This window comes from Pogona vitticeps, chromosome 1, assembly GCF_051106095.1.
Source record: "Pogona vitticeps strain Pit_001003342236 chromosome 1, PviZW2.1, whole genome shotgun sequence".
Taxonomy (NCBI): domain Eukaryota; kingdom Metazoa; phylum Chordata; class Lepidosauria; order Squamata; family Agamidae; genus Pogona; species Pogona vitticeps.
In genome coordinates this window covers 80,046,993-80,066,769 of record NC_135783.1, presented here as the reverse complement: position 1 = coordinate 80,066,769, position 19,777 = coordinate 80,046,993, and the positions used below count along the sequence as shown (strand labels likewise).

Here is a 19,777-nt window from a genome sequence, read left to right as displayed (position 1 = left end):
TGCTAGGCCAGCCTCTCAGCCGCGCCTTTCCTCCGCCCTTGCTCTCTGCCTTCCCCTGTCGCCAAGGCCTGGCGAGGCGAGAACGAGGAGGAGGAGGAGGAGGAGGAAGCGGCGGCTAGGGAGGGGACGGGAGAGGAGCGGAGGGAGGAGGAGGAGGAGGAGGAGGAAGGAGCCGCCGCCGCCTCTGCTGTGGAATCAAAACAAGCGAGACACGCCTTTTCCCTCGCTTGCACTTCTTCCCGTGGCCAGGCGGTTGTGGCGTGTGCCCGTATGTGTGTGTGTGTGTGTGTGGCGTGTGCATGCGACGGGGGAGGGCGAGTTTGCGCCTCCGCCTGACAATGGAGCTGCAATAAGCCCGGCTCGGCGGGGCTAGCGGGGTAGAAGCGGAAAGCCCCAGCCGCCGCACCGAGCGCCTCTGGGGCCGCCTTCTCGTCCTCCTCCAGCTTCCCGCGGCCGCCGCCGCTGCGACCCGCTCCTCCTCCTCCTCCTCCTCCTCCTCCTCCTCCTCCCTTGGCGATGCCGAACCAGAAGAGTAACAAGGGCAAGAAGAACAAGCGCGCCAACAGCAGCGGGGACGAGCAGGAAAATGGAGCCCTGGCAGCGTCCGGAGCGTCGGGCCCAGGAGGTGCCTCGGGCGCGGTGGCCGCGGCAGGAACGGGCGGGCCGGCGGCGGCGGCCTCTGGAGGCGCGGGAGGCGCCGGGGGAGCGGCGGCCGCGACAGGCTCGGCGCCGGGGGACGCCAAGAACGGTAGGAAGCGGAGGGGGAGGAAGGGAAGAGAAGGGAAGGGGGCGGCCAGGCAACGTGGGAATGTGCAACTTCTCCCTCGCGTGCGGGGCAGGGTTGGCGGGCGGGCGGGCGAGGTTGACGGCGCTGTGCTTGGAGCTGCAGGCCTTCGATGGCGCAGCAGGCTAAGGACCGGGCCGCCGCCGCCGCCGCCGCCGCCGCTGCCGCTCTTGGGATCGGGGGGGGGGACTCCTGTGTTTACCCTCTCGGGTTGCAAAGACCCCTGGCCTCACAGGGTGTAGCCAAGCCATGTGGTTTCTCTGGCGTCTGGTCGGTTTCGTTGCTGGCCCAACCCCTGTTCCGATGGGCGTGCAAGCCAGCAAGGAATCGAAAGAGCTTTCAGCTCGTTGCTGCGGCCGCCGGGCTCCTGGGCTGGAAACCCTGGCGAGCTGTCTCTACTGAACGCCCCTGGGCCTGATCATTAGATTGCAGCGGACCTCCTTCCAACTCTGGTTTGCAAACTCGGAGATGCACAAAATTGTCCGATGGAGTGTGGCTTTCTCCCAAGTAAGTGCGCGTGGGATTGAATCTGTAATCAGGACTATGTAAATATAGTAGTGTGGTATATAAATATTTAGTACCACCAAAAGGCCTACGGTTCGGGGTAGCCGGCCTTGTTTTAAGATTTTGCACATTTGATCTTTGACTCTGGGTATTTTAGAGAGCGGTTGTATTAGACTAGACAGAAGGTGGGCTGAGGCTTACCTTCATATGTTCAGTCCTGCCTCCACCCGCTACAGTATATGGGGGAGTTCATATCCTGCAGAATACATTGAGGGGAGAGACCTCACTTTTGTGCATGATTTCCTCTCTCTGTTAACCTGGGTCTTTCTGGAATACCCATGGGTTTTGTTATATTCATAATGGGCTTTTCTGGGCATCCTGTTCTGAACTTTGGCACAGTTCTGGATATTTTTAATTTATGCAACAGAATTTGTAGAATAGTTCCCATAAAAATAATACTTAGGTGGTATACAGTAAGAAAATAAGAATGTACTCCAACGATAAAGCAGCATAATATCTGAAGAGTCAATCCTAAAAACAAAAACCATGAGAGAGCCTGAGAAATGAGTGATTCTGATCCACCAATTGTAGTTCAGGGGTCTTGAGTGCTAATAGATGGTTTTTCTCTCCTCAGGACTGCTATGGTGAGAATAAGTCACTGCTAGTAAATTCTTGTGTTTTTGCAGTAAAAGTAATCCCTGAGCACGCATACACAGAAGCGGCATGTGGGCTAGCTATGATGCCACAACTTCAGGATAAAGTATTTACGGATCAGTCAGCACATACTGTATAATGAAGTTCAAGGGTGCTGCTTCCTCTCCCTCCTCCATCTCTCATTCTCATCCACGTAGGATATGCATGGAAGGAGGAAAAACAACAGTGTCCTTAACAACCTTTCCCCCTCACTTTACCAGCACCCCAGGCCCTTGGAGTTTGATATACGTTACCTATTTTAAGCATGCAAGGGGGGGGGAGTTAGTAATTTTAAGAAGAATAAATATAGTTCAAAAATCACTCCTTCCCTTTTCCTCCATTGGCAAGAGAATGATAGCTGCCCAAGGGCTTTTGCGTGTATATGTGTGAGGACACACAAATACATCATTTATTGTAAATATAAATAAACATTTGGGTAGTATAAAAAATGTTTCACTTGCGGGTGTTTATTCTGTTCCTTGCTGAGCACTGTGCTTGAACGAAGAATAGGTGTTTGCAGGAAATGGGAGGAATATATGCTTGGTTTCTGCCAACTACTGTGAAATACCATAGACTCATCCAAAAAACACAGGGTTCACTCTGCTAATGTCCTATTTCAGCAAAACACAATTTAAATTCTGCAGTCAGAGTTTTCAGCAAAATGCCCACTAGTGACGAAATACAGCAGACTGTTAGTTTATAGTAAATTTAGGACATTGGTTCTGATGTTCAGCACATTTGGATGAGTTCTGACACTGCATGTCGGTAAGGATGGCATCTGTTCCCAGATGCTGGCTGTTCCTACACAAACTGGCATAACTCAAAAAAGAGTGTCTAGCTGTGGTGGGTGGGATATAAGAAGACACAGCAGGAGGATTACTTTTCTGACACTTTGTGACCTGTTAAGTTGTCTGAAAATTGGGGTGTGCATGTACTGTGAGACATGTGTGCATGTGTACACACGTGCGTAATAGGACAGTTCTCTATGGGTTGCTCTTTTGTTCAAGCAATTTTCACAGAGCTATGTTAGTCTGTTTCAATATTCTTGAAGATTGACAGATTTATTTCAGTGTGAGGTTTCATGGATTGTAATCCAGGAAAGCTCATGGTGAAATAAATGTGTTAAATTTGTCTTAAAGATGCCACAGCATCTGTTTTTATTGTACTGTCATCCTAGCTGCTGTATACTTACAGTTCACGAGTAGTTTCCATGTTACTTCTCCCAGAGAAATGAATGGTGAGGTCTGGCCTTTTCTCTTTTTCACAACCTTTTTTATTATGGGCATTATTTACTAAGGTTGCTATTCTGCTTCTCATTCCTGCCACCTTCTGAAAGCTTGAGGTCTTACTTTTGCTGTTGCACAAATAGACACAGTACAGTGGCAATTATGGGGTGAAAATTGTGGTTTTCTAACTCCTCATTCCTGGGGTTGGACTAGATTTTTGACAGAACACACCTAGACTTGGAGTATGTGTCCTAGGGAGAAAATTTGAGTAGAATACCAACAATACATGTTTCTTTGAAAGATGATTGAAAATAACAGCTCACTTTCCTTTGTGAGTTAGTTCTGAGTTTCTTAGAGATCCAGACAGAATTGGTTTTGGAAAATTAGTCTGTTTTCTACAGACAGCCTGATTTTTAATGTGGCTGTTGACAGTTTGCTTTGTTGTTTATATAATGGACTGTTTTTTAATTTCTTCCCCCTCTTACCATAAGTTGTTCCCAACAGTGACATTTGTGTTCCTGCATTTCGAATAGCAGGGGTATTTCCAAAGAGAGAGAAAGATAGAAAAATGTTTTAAAGCTGAGCCTTTGATTTAGCCAAAGTTTTGGTTGAAGTGGTACCCCCCCCCCAATAAAGACATTCAGGTCACAGCTTAGCCGCCTCACTCAACACATGGATGCAGTGGTGAAAATCCTCTTGTGCAAGTTTACATTTTATAAGCTTGATGATGCCATCATATGGCAATGGGAATATTTAAATTAATTGAAGGCTTCGTATCCCTCCACCCTTTCAAGTCCTAAGGCTCCCCAGGTCTCCCTTTTGCCCTGGGGAAGCCTTTGGTAGCCTTGATGGGGGGAGCTTTCAATAGCCAAATATGCATTGGGACGAAGCCTTTAATAGGCAAAATTGCCACTGGATTGCCAATTCCAGGATCAGGATAGTTGCCAGCGATCCAGTAGTGATTTTTGGCCAGTAAAATCTTCCACTCCTCATCCCAAAGAGCCTCAGAATCTACCAGAGTACGATAGAAAGTTTTCAATTAATTTAAATTAAGTACTGTATTCTCATCACTGGGTGACATTGTCTTGCTAAGGTAAAGGTTCCCCTTGACATTTAGTCCAGTTGCATCCGACTCTAGGGCGCGGTGCTCATCCCCGTTTCCAAGCTATAGAGCCAATGTTTGTCCGAAGACAGTTTCCGTGGGGACGTGGCCAGCTTGATTAGACATGGAACGCCATTACCTTCCCACCGAGGTGGTACCTGTTTATCTACTTGCATTTGCATGCTTTAGAACCCCTAGGTTGGCAGGAGCTGGGACAAGCGACAGAAGCTCACTCCGTTGTGTGGATTTGATTTTACGACTGCTGGTCTTCTAACCTTGCAGCACAGAGGCTTCTGTGATTTAACCCGCAGTGCCACCACGTCCCTGTTAGTCAGGTATAATCTAAACCAAATCCCTTATGAATACACAGTGGAAACGAAGAACAGATTTAAGGAACTAGATTTGATGGACAGAGTTCCTGAAGCAATATGGATGGAGGCTCGTAACATTGTACAGGAGGCAGCAACAAAAAACATCCCAAAGAAAAGGAAATGCAAGAAAACAAAGTAGCTAACAAACGAGGCCTTACAAATAGCAGAGAAGAGAAGGGAAACAAGATGCAAGGGAGATAAGGAAAGGTACAGAAAATTGAATACACAGTGTTAAAGTATGCCAACAGGATTCCAAATATTCATGCACCCTTTCTATACCTTAACTTCTACCCCAGGTAAACACAAAAGGAGAGCTCAAGTCTTTGATTCCTTGAACAGAGGGATAAAATCCTTCTGCTTACCTAGGGCTAAGCCCATTAAACATAATGAGACTTCATCTTCTGATCAGTTTGTCTGGATTAGTAAATGAATTAATGTGGTATTTGTTTGATCCTTTTTAGTATTTGTATACTTATTGTTTTTAGCTTTAAAATTGTCTTTCAATGATGTACGCCACCTTGGAGCTTTTTAAGGAGAAAGGCAGGGTAAAATATTTTAAACAAACATACTTCATGTAATTGGATTGGTCTGTACTGTAAATCTGTTACTTGGACATGTTTTGTAATGTTAACATTATCAAAGATGCTGTTTCAATTCAGCTCATCTGCACCTGGGAGAAAGTGCTATATAGGGAGGATAATGGCAAACTAGATTATGCTGTTGTGTTTATGTTAGGAAGAAGTTAAAGCTGAACTGGTGTGCCCATGTGTTGAATGAAGGAGGTTGATCTGTGACCTAAATTCATTTGGTTTCAGGGGTATAGCTTCAGCTATAACTTCTTGCTCAAAACCAAAATACCTTTTTCCTCTTTCAGAATAGAAAAATGACCTTGGGATACATCACACATGGCCCAAATAATACCTGTGAGTCATCAGAGCAGTTGTATGACACATACAGACTCTTGCTAGAATCCTGATAATTGTGATTTCCATGTCTGAAGACAGAATTTAAGATAGATAGTTCTCCTGACATTGTTGACAGCATAGTTTTGTTGGCATCCTGGTGGCGAGAGTTCATAGTCGTTGCAGTTTAGCATCTGGAAGGCCATACATTCTCTATCCATATTCTAAGATGCTATTCAGGATCATAGTGAGAAAGATGAGTTTGGGCATTTTATGGTGAAAGTCTTTAAATGAGTTCAAACAAAAAGGCAGGAAGAGGGACAATAGAGCTAAAAATAAGAAGAGGCTCAAATCTTGTTTTTAAAATTTCTTGACTTCAAAGATGGGGAACTAGGAAGTGTGTGCTTGCCAGATTCTTGCAGATTTGTAATTGGTGGAAGGTCTTATAGTGGTAAATAATTTTTTAAAACTGCCATGCTGCAGGTGAGGTGTAGATTTCTCATGGGTTTAATTGATATACAGTGGTGCCTCGCGAAACGATTACCTCGTTAAACGACGAATCCGCTTTACGATGAGGTGTGTAGATAGGGAAATTTTGCTTGACGATTATTGGTTCCCTGCTTCGGGAACTGATTTTTCGCTAGACGATGATTCTAAAACAGCTGATCGGCGGCACTAAAATTGCCGCCTGCTGTGAAAAATGGCTCCCCGCTGTGCTTTAGAACGGATTCTTCGCTTTACAGACACCGAAAATGGCTGCCCCTATGGAGGATCTTCACTGGTCACTGAGATATTTACCCATTGGAACGCATTGAACCGGTTTTCAATGCATTTCAATGAGCTTTTTCGTTTCGCTTGACGAGGATTCCGCGATTTCAACGGAACGAATTATCCTCGTCAATCAAGGCACCACTTTATCAATATCTTAAAGGACTTACAGTGAAACGCATACCCACATATTTTGAGTAAGTGCCACATGCCTGATTTTAGCACTTGCAATATTTTTTTGAAAATATGGCCATTATAGGTAACCAGAAATAAGTAAATATGCAAATAGACTGCAGCCCTTAAGGTTTGTATAGATTTTTAATTGAGTCAAAGGTTCTGTCACTCTTTTCTTTACTCTGTGTCTGTCTCTGCATCATGTATGTATATTTTCCTTAAATACCTTGTATTTCTTCTACTTCTCGTAGTTCTTGTGTATAGTATGATACACCCAGTGTGTTGTCTTCAGACCTGCTAACATCAGACTATAGAGCAATTTATGTTCGTCTTTGCCACTGGGTTGCTCAGAACTTGGTGACTCACAGTTGAATATATTTTTATGATGCCATTAAAAGAAGCATTGTGTCTGAGTTTTTTGCCTGTGGTGGCTTTTTTCACATGTGCACTTTACAGTTTGGGGATAGGGATAGGACTTTTGGGATTAGAGGACTTCTGCTTCCTACCTTCATGCCATTCCACTCTTTACTGCCATGCCATTCCTATAAAAGCTCCCTGCCTGCACTGTGGGAGTCACAAGAATCCCTCTGATTTGCAGAGGTGCCCAGGAAGGCAACTTCTGATGGAGGCTGCCTCCATGGGAATAAAAGCTTCCATGGAGGCAACTTCTGTTGGAACTGTCCTCCCATCCCATGACTCCCACAGTGTGGTGGGGTGCTTTTCTTACCTCTCAAAGATGTGGCAGCACAGGAATGGTTTTTTTTCCCCCTAGGAAGCTGGGCTGAGGGCGAAGGCCAGGTCTGTTTGCATGGATGCCTTGCTGAGTTTTTTTTCCCCCTGGGCTTTCTTTTTGTCTCCTGAGCACATGGCCTGGGGGTGGGGCCTAGGGGTGGGACTTCCTGATTTAAAAGAGCGTGTCCCGGGAAATTCTCAGATTTTATATCTGGCCTTAATATGGTAAATAGGAAAGCCAATGAGATTTGCATAAGCCGGGTAGTCAGGAAAGTTTTAAGGATCAGATCATACTTTTGCACTATTAAAGAGCAGGCCGGGTAGGTGGGGCTCGTCAGCCATGGAAGGCAGCCCATTTAGGAGAAGGAAAACTCCAATTTCAAACCTCCACTGCCTTGTGGCTATATCCACTCATGGAAAAGGCTTCAGGAGTTAACCTCAAGGCAAAATCTGGAGCTGGAGTCCCGAAGGCAGCATGTGTCGTTCTGCCAACTCCTGCAACATTGCTGGAACCAGTTGTATTGGCTCTTGCCTTTCCATTGGACCATTTCAGCAATGTGGAGAGGGGGGAATCTGCTGCTTGGGTTACAGCCTATCCTCCATATTACCTTACCCGGGCTTCATGCTCTGGAGAGGACACTCCTCGATTCAGAGCATGTTACCATAGTCTCTCGAGACTGAAGGATGCCTATGCTATGCTACAGGAATGGTATGGAGCTAAAGAGAGCTGCTCTTTTACCATGAATGATTGGCTGCAACAAGCTATACAGTACTTTTCATTTCTAATAAGTGGATGAAGTACTCTAGTAAGGTTCCCCTTGATATTTAGTCCAGTTGTGTCCGACTAGGGTGCGGTGCTCATCTCCATATCCAAGTCTAGAGCCAGCGTTTTGTCCAGTTTCCGTGCGCGACTAGACACGGAACGCCGTTACCTTCCCACTGAGGTGGTCTCTATTTATCTACTTTTTCATTGGCCATACTCCCACTTCAAGTAATATTTAGTATCCTGTGATAAATTTATATTTCGGATGTTCCTTTTTTTTATTTATAGTTGTCTATGTAAAAGCCCACAATTCCATGCTGTACTGTAGAACTAAGAATATGTAGAATCGTGCGGTATGCATTCACAAAGCCAAACTTTTTGTTGCCTGTTAGCATTCTTCATTTTAGGGAAAGTGTTCTAGACTATCACTATTCTAACTCTTATTGCATAGTTATGCTTTTATTTTTCATGCAGCTAGTTGTTTGTTAGGGACAAGGAACAAGAGTACTGAATATTGTGTTGTTGTTGTTGTTGTTTTGTTGTTGTTGTTGTTGTTGTTTTGTTGTTGTTGTTGTTGTTATTATTATTATTATTATTATTATTATTATTATTATTATTATTATTATTATTATTATTATTATTATTATTATTATTGGTGCTTATATGTTTTAAAAGTGACCGATATCCTGTTCTGTAGGTGCAGTAGGAATGATGTCACTGGCAGCAGCAGATAGTTTGATGAAGTGATTTTTTCAAAAAAATCAACTATTAATCCAGTAAATAGTTGTTGATGCTGGATAGCTCAGTGGTTTAGGTATCTGGTTGGGAGTTTGATTCCCCACTGTGCTTCCTTGACAGAAGCTGGACTTGATGATCCATAGGATCTGTTCTACCTCTTCACTTCTAAGTTGTTGATGATAATTAATTAGTTTCCTTCCTAGAAAGTCATTTACAGATACAGATCAGAAATAACTGATCTCTTAATTGGGCTGCAGCTCTCTCTCTTTGCAGAATATCACTTACTTTGGAAACTGTGTAGAAAGCAACATATCCTTTGAACATGTCTTTTTTTGGGGGGGGTGCATGCAAGTATAATTTTAGTTAGGGTGGAGAGAAATTGTTCTGTCTGAGTTATATTGTACTATGTGTTCATTCTGGATATTTAGCCTGAATAATTTTGATTTATTTGTTAAAATAAAGATAGGCTGTAGGTAGTCCATGGGTGGTATCTGCCCCCAATTTAAAAAAAGGAAGAAATTTCCTTGTTCAAACAGTAGCCTTGTGTTTTCAACGGGAATGGGGGTGATTTTGCCATGTTTTGACAAGATCCTCCCCCACACTTTAGAGTCTCCATCCTCCAAATTAAAATAAAATCTAAAAAAAGTGGCTACTGGAGAGGGTGTGTGGGTTTTTTCAGTGTTAGAAACTCTTTTTATATGAAAAAAATTAGGAATGGGGGTCTCGGGAGAGGGACCAACCATTCAAGATCCAGGAATGGCCATGTGTAGCCTCTTGGACCTCTGAAGATTGGGTACCCCTGTCCTGAATGTACCCCATCCTTCATATCACAAGGTATAATTTCTCATAACTAAATTGCTAAGTCTTTAATGTTAGAAATCTGTATTAATTAAAAGATGTGGCTTCAAGGCAAAGAGGTTAGGCGATTGAAGTTGTTCAAGTTATTAAAGGCAGTTGTAAATTCTGAGGTAGGAATGCAGAACATTTCTTTTTTTAAAAAAATATCAGAGCCCAGAAAGATCTTCACACAGCTTAGCTGCATCTGTGGATGCAAACTGATGTTCTGTTAAGGTGGATTTATCTGTATGACTTGACTTGGTAACTTCTTCATGGCATGTTAAGATATTAGAAAATAATTAGAGGGTACTCATGCTTTTTGTTGTTAATTCGTCGTTGTAATGGAAAACATAAGTGATAACTCACTGGGGGTAGTTCCAAGTTCAGCGGATGATAGTTTACTTTTAAAAAAGAGAGCTAGCACTTTGGGCAAAATCTTATTATTTGAGGCACTTCACTGAATAGGAGGTCGATGTGGTACAATCCCTTTCCCACTTTCCTATTCATGGTAACCCTTAAAGAAGTAGTACTCAGCGTTTTAATTCTCAAAGTAAGGTTAAGACACACACCACTTAAACAAGTTGCAAGTTGAGTCCGAGTCATTGGAAAAAGAACTGAGTCAAGTCCGAGTTGAGTCTTCGGTGTGAGTTAAGTTTGACTTGACAGCAGGTCCCATGACTCAAGTCATCATCCCTTCTCTTCACCACTGACTGTTTGTCTGAATCCCTTCCATGTTCTACCCTGGAGTACTGCAATGTTTGAATGTGAATTAAACTATAGGTTCCCTTCCTCATGAATCATACATGCAAGATGAAATCCTAGGATAACAGGAACTCCTGAGCAGTATATTTGAAATGTTACTGGCCTGTAATACTGATATAATATACAAACATTGGCATCTCCAAACATTAGGAGGCGCCAATGTTTATATATTATATCAATATATACTCCTAGAATTATAATCAAATATATTATTTGGTATAATATGCAAACATTGGCATCTCCTTAAAGGATGTGCCTAGTTGTGGGGAGATGTCATTGTTTGCATACATTAATTAAGATCAAATCCACCTGATGCATCTACAGTAGATTTCCCATCCTGTGTTCCTCAGTTCACTTGTGTGTCTGTGACGGTATGTGCATTGGAATTCCTGGATTGTGTTTAAGATTAACAGCTCTCTCTAAACCCTTCACCTATATGTTAGTAGGAATAAAAGAAGTATTGCAAAGAGTTCCATATGGTAGTTTATTGTACATAATATTCATGGATCTTATTTGCATACAATAACAACTGTTATTGCATATAGTTCAACAAATACTGCTATGTGTAATGCAACGGATGTGTTTTATCTCTTCTGTGTTTGACAGAAGCGCCTTGTGCTACACCGCTGATATGTAGCTTTGGCCGGCCTGTTGACCTGGAAAAAGATGACTACCAGAAAGTTGTGTGCAACAACGAGCATTGTCCCTACAGCACTTGGATGCACCTTCAGTGCTTTTATGAATGGGAGAGCAGCATTTTGGCTCAGTTCAACTGTATTGGGAGAGCAAGGAGTTGGAATGAAAAACAGTGTCGACAAAACATGTGGACCAAGAAAGGGTATGACCTTGCTTTTCGTTTTTGCTCTTGCCGGTGTGGACAAGGCCACTTGAAGAAAGACACAGATTGGTACCAGGTGAAACGAATGCAAGATGAAAAGAAGAAAAAGTCGGTGTCTGAAAAGAGTGGTGGAAGATCAATGTCAGAGTCCTCAGAAGAAGTTAAGAAGTGCAGGCCTCCAAACAAACCCCAGAAAGGTTTAAACCATGATATCCAGCGGCGCCATTCAATGGATAGGCAGAACTCTCAAGAGAAAGGCAGTGCCAGTAGTAGTTATGCAGTCCGTTCTCCTTGTGGTTCACCTGGCCAGTCCCCACCAGCAGGTTACTCTGTCCTTGCCCCTACACACTTTAGTGGGCCGCGCTCTTCACGATATTTAGGAGAATTCTTGAAGAATGCCATTCACCTAGAACCTCACAGGAAGAACATGGCCAATAATAACATGTTCAGGAATGCTCATTTTGATTATGGGACATCTGGACTGCAAGCACATAGATCAGGACATTTCGATGCCCCTGTACAGTTTTTGAGAAGGCTTGATCTATCTGAACTCCTTGCTCACATACCCAGGCATAAATTGAACACTTTCCATGTCCGGATGGAAGATGACGCCCAAATGGGTCAAGGAGAAGACCTGCGGAAATTCATTCTTGCAGCACTCAGTGCAAGCCACCGAAATGTTGTCAACTGTGCATTATGCCACAGAGCACTGCCAGTGTTTGAACAGTTTCCATTGGTGGATGGAACCTTGTTTCTTAGCCCGTCAAGGCATGATGAAATCGAATATGATGTTCCCTGTCACCTTCAAGGTATTGGTTGCTTATTAGTTCTGTTTTTTTTCCCTTAAATTATCACCCAGTGTTTTTCAGTTGCTTTCTTGTGTTTTATGGTAGGAAGTTCAGGTTTAGCTAGAATTCTATTTCTTATCTATGGTTGTGTAAGGGAAATCACATAAGCATTGGCGAGAAATTGCCACTCATTAATATGGCGCTGGTTACATTCCTATGTGTGTGCTCTGCTGAGGCCTTATCTGAGGGACGAGGAAAGAAGCAGCAAACATGGAATTGCTGCTGAGAGACTAAAAGTACTTTTATTGCTCCTGTGCTCTCTACAGCAGGTTTGACTAAGACAAGAACACACTGGAGTTTTGATACATGTAATGTGTAACAGTTCCCTTCAAAGATTTATTTGAGAAAACAAGACAAGGTTTTCCAGCTGTCCTTGCATGAAAAGTAATGGAGAGAAAGTTAATATTTTCAATGACATGTTATTAAATAAATTTATTTTGAGTAGATATATTTTGTTCTTTAGCCAAAAGGTGTCCAGGATTGCTTATGATGATCCATAGCATGATAGTCCTTGGCTACAGATTTACAATTTGAATTTGTGACGTGGCAAGAAAGAAAGAAGGCATGTAGAGGGAGAAGGGGAAAAAAACAGTTCTGGTTACATTTCGTATAATGACCCACTGGATAGAAATAATTTAGTAGCATGCAGGTAGGGACCAAAGGCAGGTAGCCTTCCAACAAAGGCTGTGAGATTGGACTGTTTTAATCTCTTCCCCCATTGATTGTACCCTGCCAAGAGATGGTGATTAAGAGAGAGATAAAGGCAGCTGTCTGTCAGCAGAGATCCTGGGAATAATTCTACTTTTCATTTCTCCCTCTGCTGTGCAGCCTACTAGAATTCTGTAGCTAGGAAAATATAAAAATGGACTTGTTCTATAAATTTTGAGGCTTTCTTTTGAAGACTATGGAGCAGATATTAAAAGTGACTCCCCCCCCCCCCGACCTGGAAGTATACTTTTGGATGCCTGTTTGTGAGAAATCTTACGCTAACGTGTGCCCTTTTCTGTTCAGAGACGCATCCTAATCACACATAATGCAAGGGGTGCTCTTTGGGAGTTTTGGGAACAGAAAGTTGTAAAGTTGCATTTGGTGATGAAAGCAGCTAATGTGGACAGATATGTTTTTTTCAGTTAATTATGATATATACCAAATGTCTCAGAAGGATTGTAGTTAGACATTCTGGTGTGAGGATTCAGGGATTGCATGTGTAAGATGAGATGAGGTAATAAGAAGCAAGCAGAAAAGCCTTCACAGATTGTTTATATATCTGAGGACATGTACTGTCGATAAAAGATAAAAGTTCCCTTAAACAGAGTAATATTTATGAATTTTATCATTATGACTACTGTAAAACTTTGAACCTTTCATGGTTTTATATTTGTAAATATATCAGAACATAGCAACAGGCCGAAAAGCATGAAATCCTTAAGGTTTTGCAGTAAGCATAGTAATAAATCTATATCATTTAAACAAAAAACTTGCTTACTTCATACCTTTTCCATCAGTTTCCCAAAACAGGGTTTTCAATTTGAAAACTGGGTTAATTGAGCTTGTAGTCCTTTGCAACTTTGAATATTTCTTTCTAATATCTCATGTCCGATTATATGAGATTACAGTATGTAGTCTATAAAAAAATTTCAGGAAGGAGAGAAACTTTTCTAAGAGCAGTTAAGCTAATACAGCGGCTTTGTTTGGAAGTACTGTAGTACTGAACAATAACTTTGTACAATAAAGAGGAGCCAGATCATTGTTGTTTTGCCCTCCCCATTTTATTTAATGGAAGGTCTAGAACAGGGGTCCCCAACCCATGGTCTGCGGTCCGGTGCTGGTCCCTGGCCGTGGCTGGACTGGACTGTGGAGACAGATCTCCCCCCCGCACGCACTTCCCCCTGCACGCCCACAACACAGCCCCTTTGTGCATGCACACGAGTGTGCGTGCCCTGCGAGCATCTCCCGTCCCTTCGTGCACGCGTGTGTGTGCGTGCACTGCGGAAGCGCTCCCGGTCCTTCGCCCATGCACATGAGTGCCTGCCTGCACATATGTATGAGCGTGGGGTGTGCCCCACCCCCTCCACGCACAGACCCCACCCCCCAAACTGGACCACAGTGTCAAAAAGTTTGGGGACCACAGGAGACGCTAGAATAGTGGTTTCCAACCTTGGATCCTCGGATGGACTAAAACTCCCAGAAGCTGTGCGGGCCAGAATTTCTGGGAGTAGTAGTCCAAGAAGATATGGGGACTCAAGGCTGGGAACCACTGGTCTAAAAATGTTTGCTTTCATTTTTCATTGAGTGTAGTCTCTTATGTCACTTGATTTTGACAGACTTCAATTCTTTACTGTGGCTAGTGAAACAAACCAACTTCACATCATGGTTTACCAAGCTAGTTTGTTTCTACTGATTGTAGTTAATAGTTCAAGTTCTGGATGGTAGACTAAAAGGGTATCAGGAACTATATCCTTTTAGAAGTAATCTGTTCAAAGCCACAAGACAGTGATGGATGGAGCCAGAACAAAAAGTGGACAGAGACTCTTCTTTTCTCTCATTCTTTGTAACCATCTTTTCTCCTTGCCTCTATTTGATACCTACTCATCTTTCTTGTTCTTTCTCTTTCTTCACAGCCAGCAGGTTGCCAGCATATTGCTGTAGCAGACAGATTACTCTTTTTGAAGGTCTCTGAACTGATCACTAGCAGTGAAAATTGAAATTAGGTTCAGATCTGCAACATGCCCACTGTGCAGTTTAAATTATGGTTAATTGAAAAATGGAAGTGGAAGCTTTTCTTCTCTTTTTCTTGTCTTTGTGCTTACACTGGAGATGAGGAGGAAGTACAAGAGTCAAAGGCTTGTATCTCATCTTCATCATTAGTCTGTGTATAAACGGAGTCAGCCGTATATTTGATATCTTTTGACCTTTCAGAAGATAAATGGAGCAAGATAACGTACCTAACAGTGGCTGAAATCCTGTTGGTAGAAGTTTATGTTTTTGTCTTATTAATATATGCTTATAAAAATAAAAATAATATATATGCTTGTTAAGATTCTATACAAATTTCTGTGAGAAGAATTTATGGAAATGTTCTGGGAAGAATCTTACTCTTCTACATTACATTCTGGGCAGCTTGTGAACATTGCTCTGTATTCACAATATCTCTGTGATCTGTTCTGTAGCCTCAAAGACTTATGCATGGTTTTAAAGTGGGCAATACAACATATAACAATATATATGTTAATAGTTTAAATATATATTAAAACTAAGAAGCAGTCACTAACCACAAAAATCCTAGTGGTTTGCCTTTATATATATTTCAAAGTGACGACTTGAGTATCAGAAAGGGAAGTGCCACAGGCAAAGTAGTTGGACAAGAAAATATTTTATAATGAGCTTGTATTATTTTTAGTCCTGAGCACTATTGTGCAAAATAAGTAGCTTTTTAAAATAGATTCAGTTGGCTCTCTGAAATACTTGGTCAAGTAGGTAGTCAATTCACTGCTTGTATTATGGGCATTTATGGAATTTATCCAGCTCTATAGTAAACCATAACAAAAATGGTCATAGTAGAGCAAAGGCCTTTTTAGTGTAATACTCTTTCTACACTTGGGCTGACCAGAGGGATCTTCAGATTTTGTTTACAAGGAGGGACTAGGAATCAGAGGTATATTTGACTGAATATGGAAGTTCTGCTCTCAGCAGTCATGGCTAGTAGCTTTAATAAAATAGATGTAAAATCCATGTCTACTGGTAGGCATCATAGTAACATATGATAGTAAATTTCAGAGAAATTTACCTTTTTTGTTTTCATGAATTCCCTTCCAACTTGGTTATAAGTCACAGCGTTTTGAGGGATAGAAAACAACCCACTTAAAATCTTACAAACTTCCCATCCAGTTGTCTTACATGCACACCTAAAAGATCCCCAACCCCATTAACACCTTTTAAGATGTTGTGTATCTTTTGATAATGTCAGTTGCTTTCTGTAGTATTTTGGAATAATAAAATATTTTAGAATCAAAAATGAAATGAATAAATAGTCACATATAACCTGAAAGGGTAGTATAAGACTTCATGTGTTACACTAAAAAATTACATGGGCTCTTTTTACATTAAACACTTCTTGTTTATATGTATGCATTCATAGCTGTATTCTGGTAAATATAATAATGACCCAGCTTGAGTGGAAAAAGATTTAATGTGGTTTTTCTTGAAATTATTTCTTCATGGAAAAACATAGGTGGGTGAAATGTAGAGATGATGCACTCTCTTGAGACATCTTTGCATGCAGATTTCTATATTGCTTCTCTTGAAAAAAGCTATACAGATATTTTTGTGAATTGCTATATAAATATGAAATTCATTCATATTTTCTGACTGAAATGCATTGGGCTCCATAAAAGATTATTTTCCTCCTTGTGGGGGATCTCCAGCTCTCTTGTATCGGCTTTTATTGGATGCGTCTAGTTCTTTTTTTACAGTTTACAGTGTCAGGAGAAATAATTTCAAGTCTGGAAAATGAGTCTTTCCTTCTCAACAGTTCTTGAATATGATAGGAGATAGGTAGAAACTTTGTTTGCAGAATATATACTATATTTCTTGCATTTTCAGACTCAGAATGTATGTTCTCTAGTGATGTAACAGTGCTCCAATATTTGTAACATAACATAGTTGTAGGCACTGAACCCTTTCTTTACAAAACTCCTTTTTTCCCCTCCACAGGAAGGCTTATGCACCTCTATGCTGTTTGTGTAGACTGTTTAGAAGGGGTTCACAAAATTATCTGCATAAAGTGCAAGTCTCGTTGGGATGGAAGCTGGCATCAGTTGGGAACCATGTACACTTACGATATTCTAGCAGCTTCTCCCTGTTGTCAGGTCAGTATTGTGCAAAGTATCAAAGTCACTTTTAACTGGTATAGGTAAGTGAATCAGTTTCAAAAGGGAAAACAGTGTGGGATATTGTGGTTGTTCATGAGAAGGTTCATTGTAGAAATTTGGTAACGTATGCATGCATAATGCATGACTAGTGGCCCTACTAACTGGAGGATTCACAAAGTTATTTAAATAAAATCTTATTGCAAATGTTGTGTTCAAAATGGGTAATTTGACTAGAACTGTTGAACATTATTTCATCTAAGGCGTTCTTCCTTTTGATTATTCCAGAGCAGCCCTCTTGCGTCTTAAAGCCTGAAGGGTTTGGAGGGTTCAAAAGGTGGTGGTGACATGTGAATGCAGTGGTCCATGTTATCCTGCCACATTCCCTTGAATTCAACCTGATCTTTGTGTGTTCAGTGCAAAAGTCTGTTTAGGAGTTATAACTGGTTTGAACTGAACCTACAGAAGTCCATACATCTTCTGGGTGAAGTGAGGATGGCAGAGAGCTTATATGTGCACAACCCGTCCTCTCTGCTCTTTGAGACCTACATGCTTTCAGGCTTAATGCCAGAATAGGACTTCCCTGCCAGTGGCATTTTTTCAGAGCAGTGAATTTCCAGAGGAAAGTGTCAGCTTGCTATCTTATCTATTTATCTAGCTGTCTCTTGTTTGTCACAAGTCTAGTCATATCTCTTAGAAGCCCATAACTAGCGTACTGCGGAATTCTGTGAATTGTAGACCAAAAGAGTAACTTCTGGACTTCAGAGATGAGAAAAGTTAATTTTGCACTACAATTCCCAATATTGCAGTCTGTTACCTTATTGATTCTGAGGGTCGTAGTCCAAAAAAGTAACTTTTCTCATCTCTGGATCCCCATAAGAGGTGGCCGCCTGAAAGTGTAGAAAGTAGACTGGGCCATGCAGTCATGGACTGGCACCTCATGAGAATAGCCATGGTAGGTTCTGCAACAGGCTCTGTGCAGGTGAATATTAAACAGAATCCTGCTCTTGTGAGAAATGACTTCCATTTTCCTGGCTGATTGCATGGGGTGTCTATTAGTGAATAAATAGCGAGCTGTTGTAGTTTGATGAGTAGCGGAAGCAAATGCTGGTCTTCTCAGAATTTTCTCTGTGTTTTTCTCCCATTTCCCTGCTGAACCCTTTTACAGGCTCGACTGAACTGTAAACACTGTGGGAAACCTGTTATAGATGTACGTATTGGAATGCAGTATTTCTCAGAATACAGCAATGTTCAACAGTGTCCACATTGTGGGAACTTGGACTACCATTTTGTGAAGCCATTTTCTTCATTTAAAGTTCTAGAGGCTTATTGACAAAAGCTTTGCCATAGTAATAGGTATTTTATGAGTATTGTTCCTTTTATTTTACATATCTTTTATAAGATCTGTTCTGTGAGGGGGAAGGGGAATCTAAATTTTTTTTTCTAACTGAAAGAAAATGCGGCAGCTTTGTGTGATTGTGTACATGTATTCCTATGTAGATAATGTGTTGTTAGACCACAGTCCTCTCGCCGTGATTTCAGTGATGGAGCAACTCACAGTCTTTCCCAATTTTGGATTCATCCAAGGAGATCAAGAAGTTCCATTCTTTCCTTCTGTTTTTTTAAAACGAGGACAGAGTGATTTCAAGACATGGAGAAGTTATACAAAACCAGTATCTGGTTCTTAATTATTATTATTGTTTCTAAAAGAGAATAGGAAATCTCCATAAATTGCTTGAATTAGTGGGTGGATTATTTGGGCTACACAGTGAACTGGATCCAGACCGAGGGGTGCACTATGATCATTTCTGAGCAGTCTAGTATAACATGTGGGTTGTGGGGGGAGGAGAAGGCATACTAAGAAATCCCAGGTTGTTGTACTCTCTCTTGTTTAATACACAAACCTCATGCTTATGCTCAGGTTGTCTTTGCGCCTTTGCTGTGCCAGGATGAGGTGGGCAGGGGATCATACTGAATGGTTGTGGAGATAGCACTTCTGTGAGATTGTCTCTGTATGTGTGTGTATGGGTGTGTGTGTGCGTGCACGTGCGTGCGCGCATGTGTCATTCTCATGGGGTGAATTCATTGTTTTTGCTTCCTAATGAACAGTTTGCCACCATCATTCATGGGAACAATTTCAGGTCTTGATAACATAAGTCGTGCTAGCTTGATATGCTTTGAGGTTCTGTCTGATGAGATAAACCTAAACATTGACAAATGAATGTAAATGCTATGTCAGAAAATGCACTGTTTAAAAATACCTTATTTTTGCATCGTGTCTTCCTGGAGTATATATTTGATAAATCACAGCTGCTCTCACTGACAGATCATACTGTTTCCGCTAACATTGTAATTCTAGCAGTCACAGATGTTCTTTATACCAAAACAAGCCTCAGATCTTAACAAGATGTGTTAACTTAAGCTTTGTTGCAGATTTTTTCTTGTGATGCTCAGAAGATTTATTATGCTCCCTCCAAACCAGTTATTTAGGAGGGTACCTGCATCAGGGTCCTTCTGTTGAAGTTCTCATTTTATTTAGGACCTTGTCTCTAATTGCGCAATTGTGATAAATCAGGTGCAAACTAAATGGATCCTCTTGTTTCAAGTGGTGCATTGAAGCTGCCTTCATGTGAATAAACGTATCTGTAAGTTGAAAGTGAGGTTATAGTTCTTTTAAAGTGGCTGGAGGTACTGAATTAATGCACAACACTATTTTTTTAATTTAGAAAATAACCCTTTATTGATGCCAGTGTCAGATACCCTGTTTCCATGAAAATAAGCTCTAGTATGATTTTTCACGATACTCGTAATATGAGCCCTAACCCCCCCAAATAAGCCCCAGTTGAGTGAAACCATGCCCTCCATCA

At 41.6% G+C, this 19,777-nt stretch overlaps 1 protein-coding gene across 3 annotated transcripts; it reads left to right on the top strand.

Moving 5' to 3' along the window:
• Positions 1–389: 389 nt before the first annotated feature.
• HECA (hdc homolog, cell cycle regulator) lies at positions 390–19,566 on the top strand. Of its 3 annotated transcripts, none has more exons than XM_072996009.2 (4): positions 392–748; positions 10,963–12,003; positions 16,756–16,910; positions 18,079–19,566. In XM_072996009.2, exons 1-4 carry the CDS (start codon positions 517–519, stop codon positions 18,241–18,243), a joined length of 1,593 nt encoding a protein of 530 aa, XP_072852110.2. In that variant the 5' UTR covers positions 392–516; the 3' UTR covers positions 18,244–19,566. The 3 variants fall into 3 exon arrangements, with proteins under 3 accessions (XP_072852122.2, XP_072852110.2, XP_020670393.3); XM_020814734.3 differs by lacking the exon at positions 392–748 and adding an exon at positions 1,137–1,291; XM_072996021.2 differs by lacking the exon at positions 10,963–12,003 and having other exon boundaries at positions 390–748.
• Positions 19,567–19,777: the final 211 nt, after the last annotated feature.

Coding starts and splice junctions, on each gene's coding strand:
- HECA (XM_072996009.2), top strand. CDS start 517: ATGCCGAACCAGAAGAGTAACAAGGGCAAGAAGAACAAGCGCGCCAAC. Junction 749..10,962: donor GCCGGGGGACGCCAAGAACG/GTAGGAAGCGGA, acceptor TGTGTTTGACAG/AAGCGCCTTGTGCTACACCG. Junction 16,911..18,078: donor CAGCTTCTCCCTGTTGTCAG/GTCAGTATTGTG, acceptor ACCCTTTTACAG/GCTCGACTGAACTGTAAACA.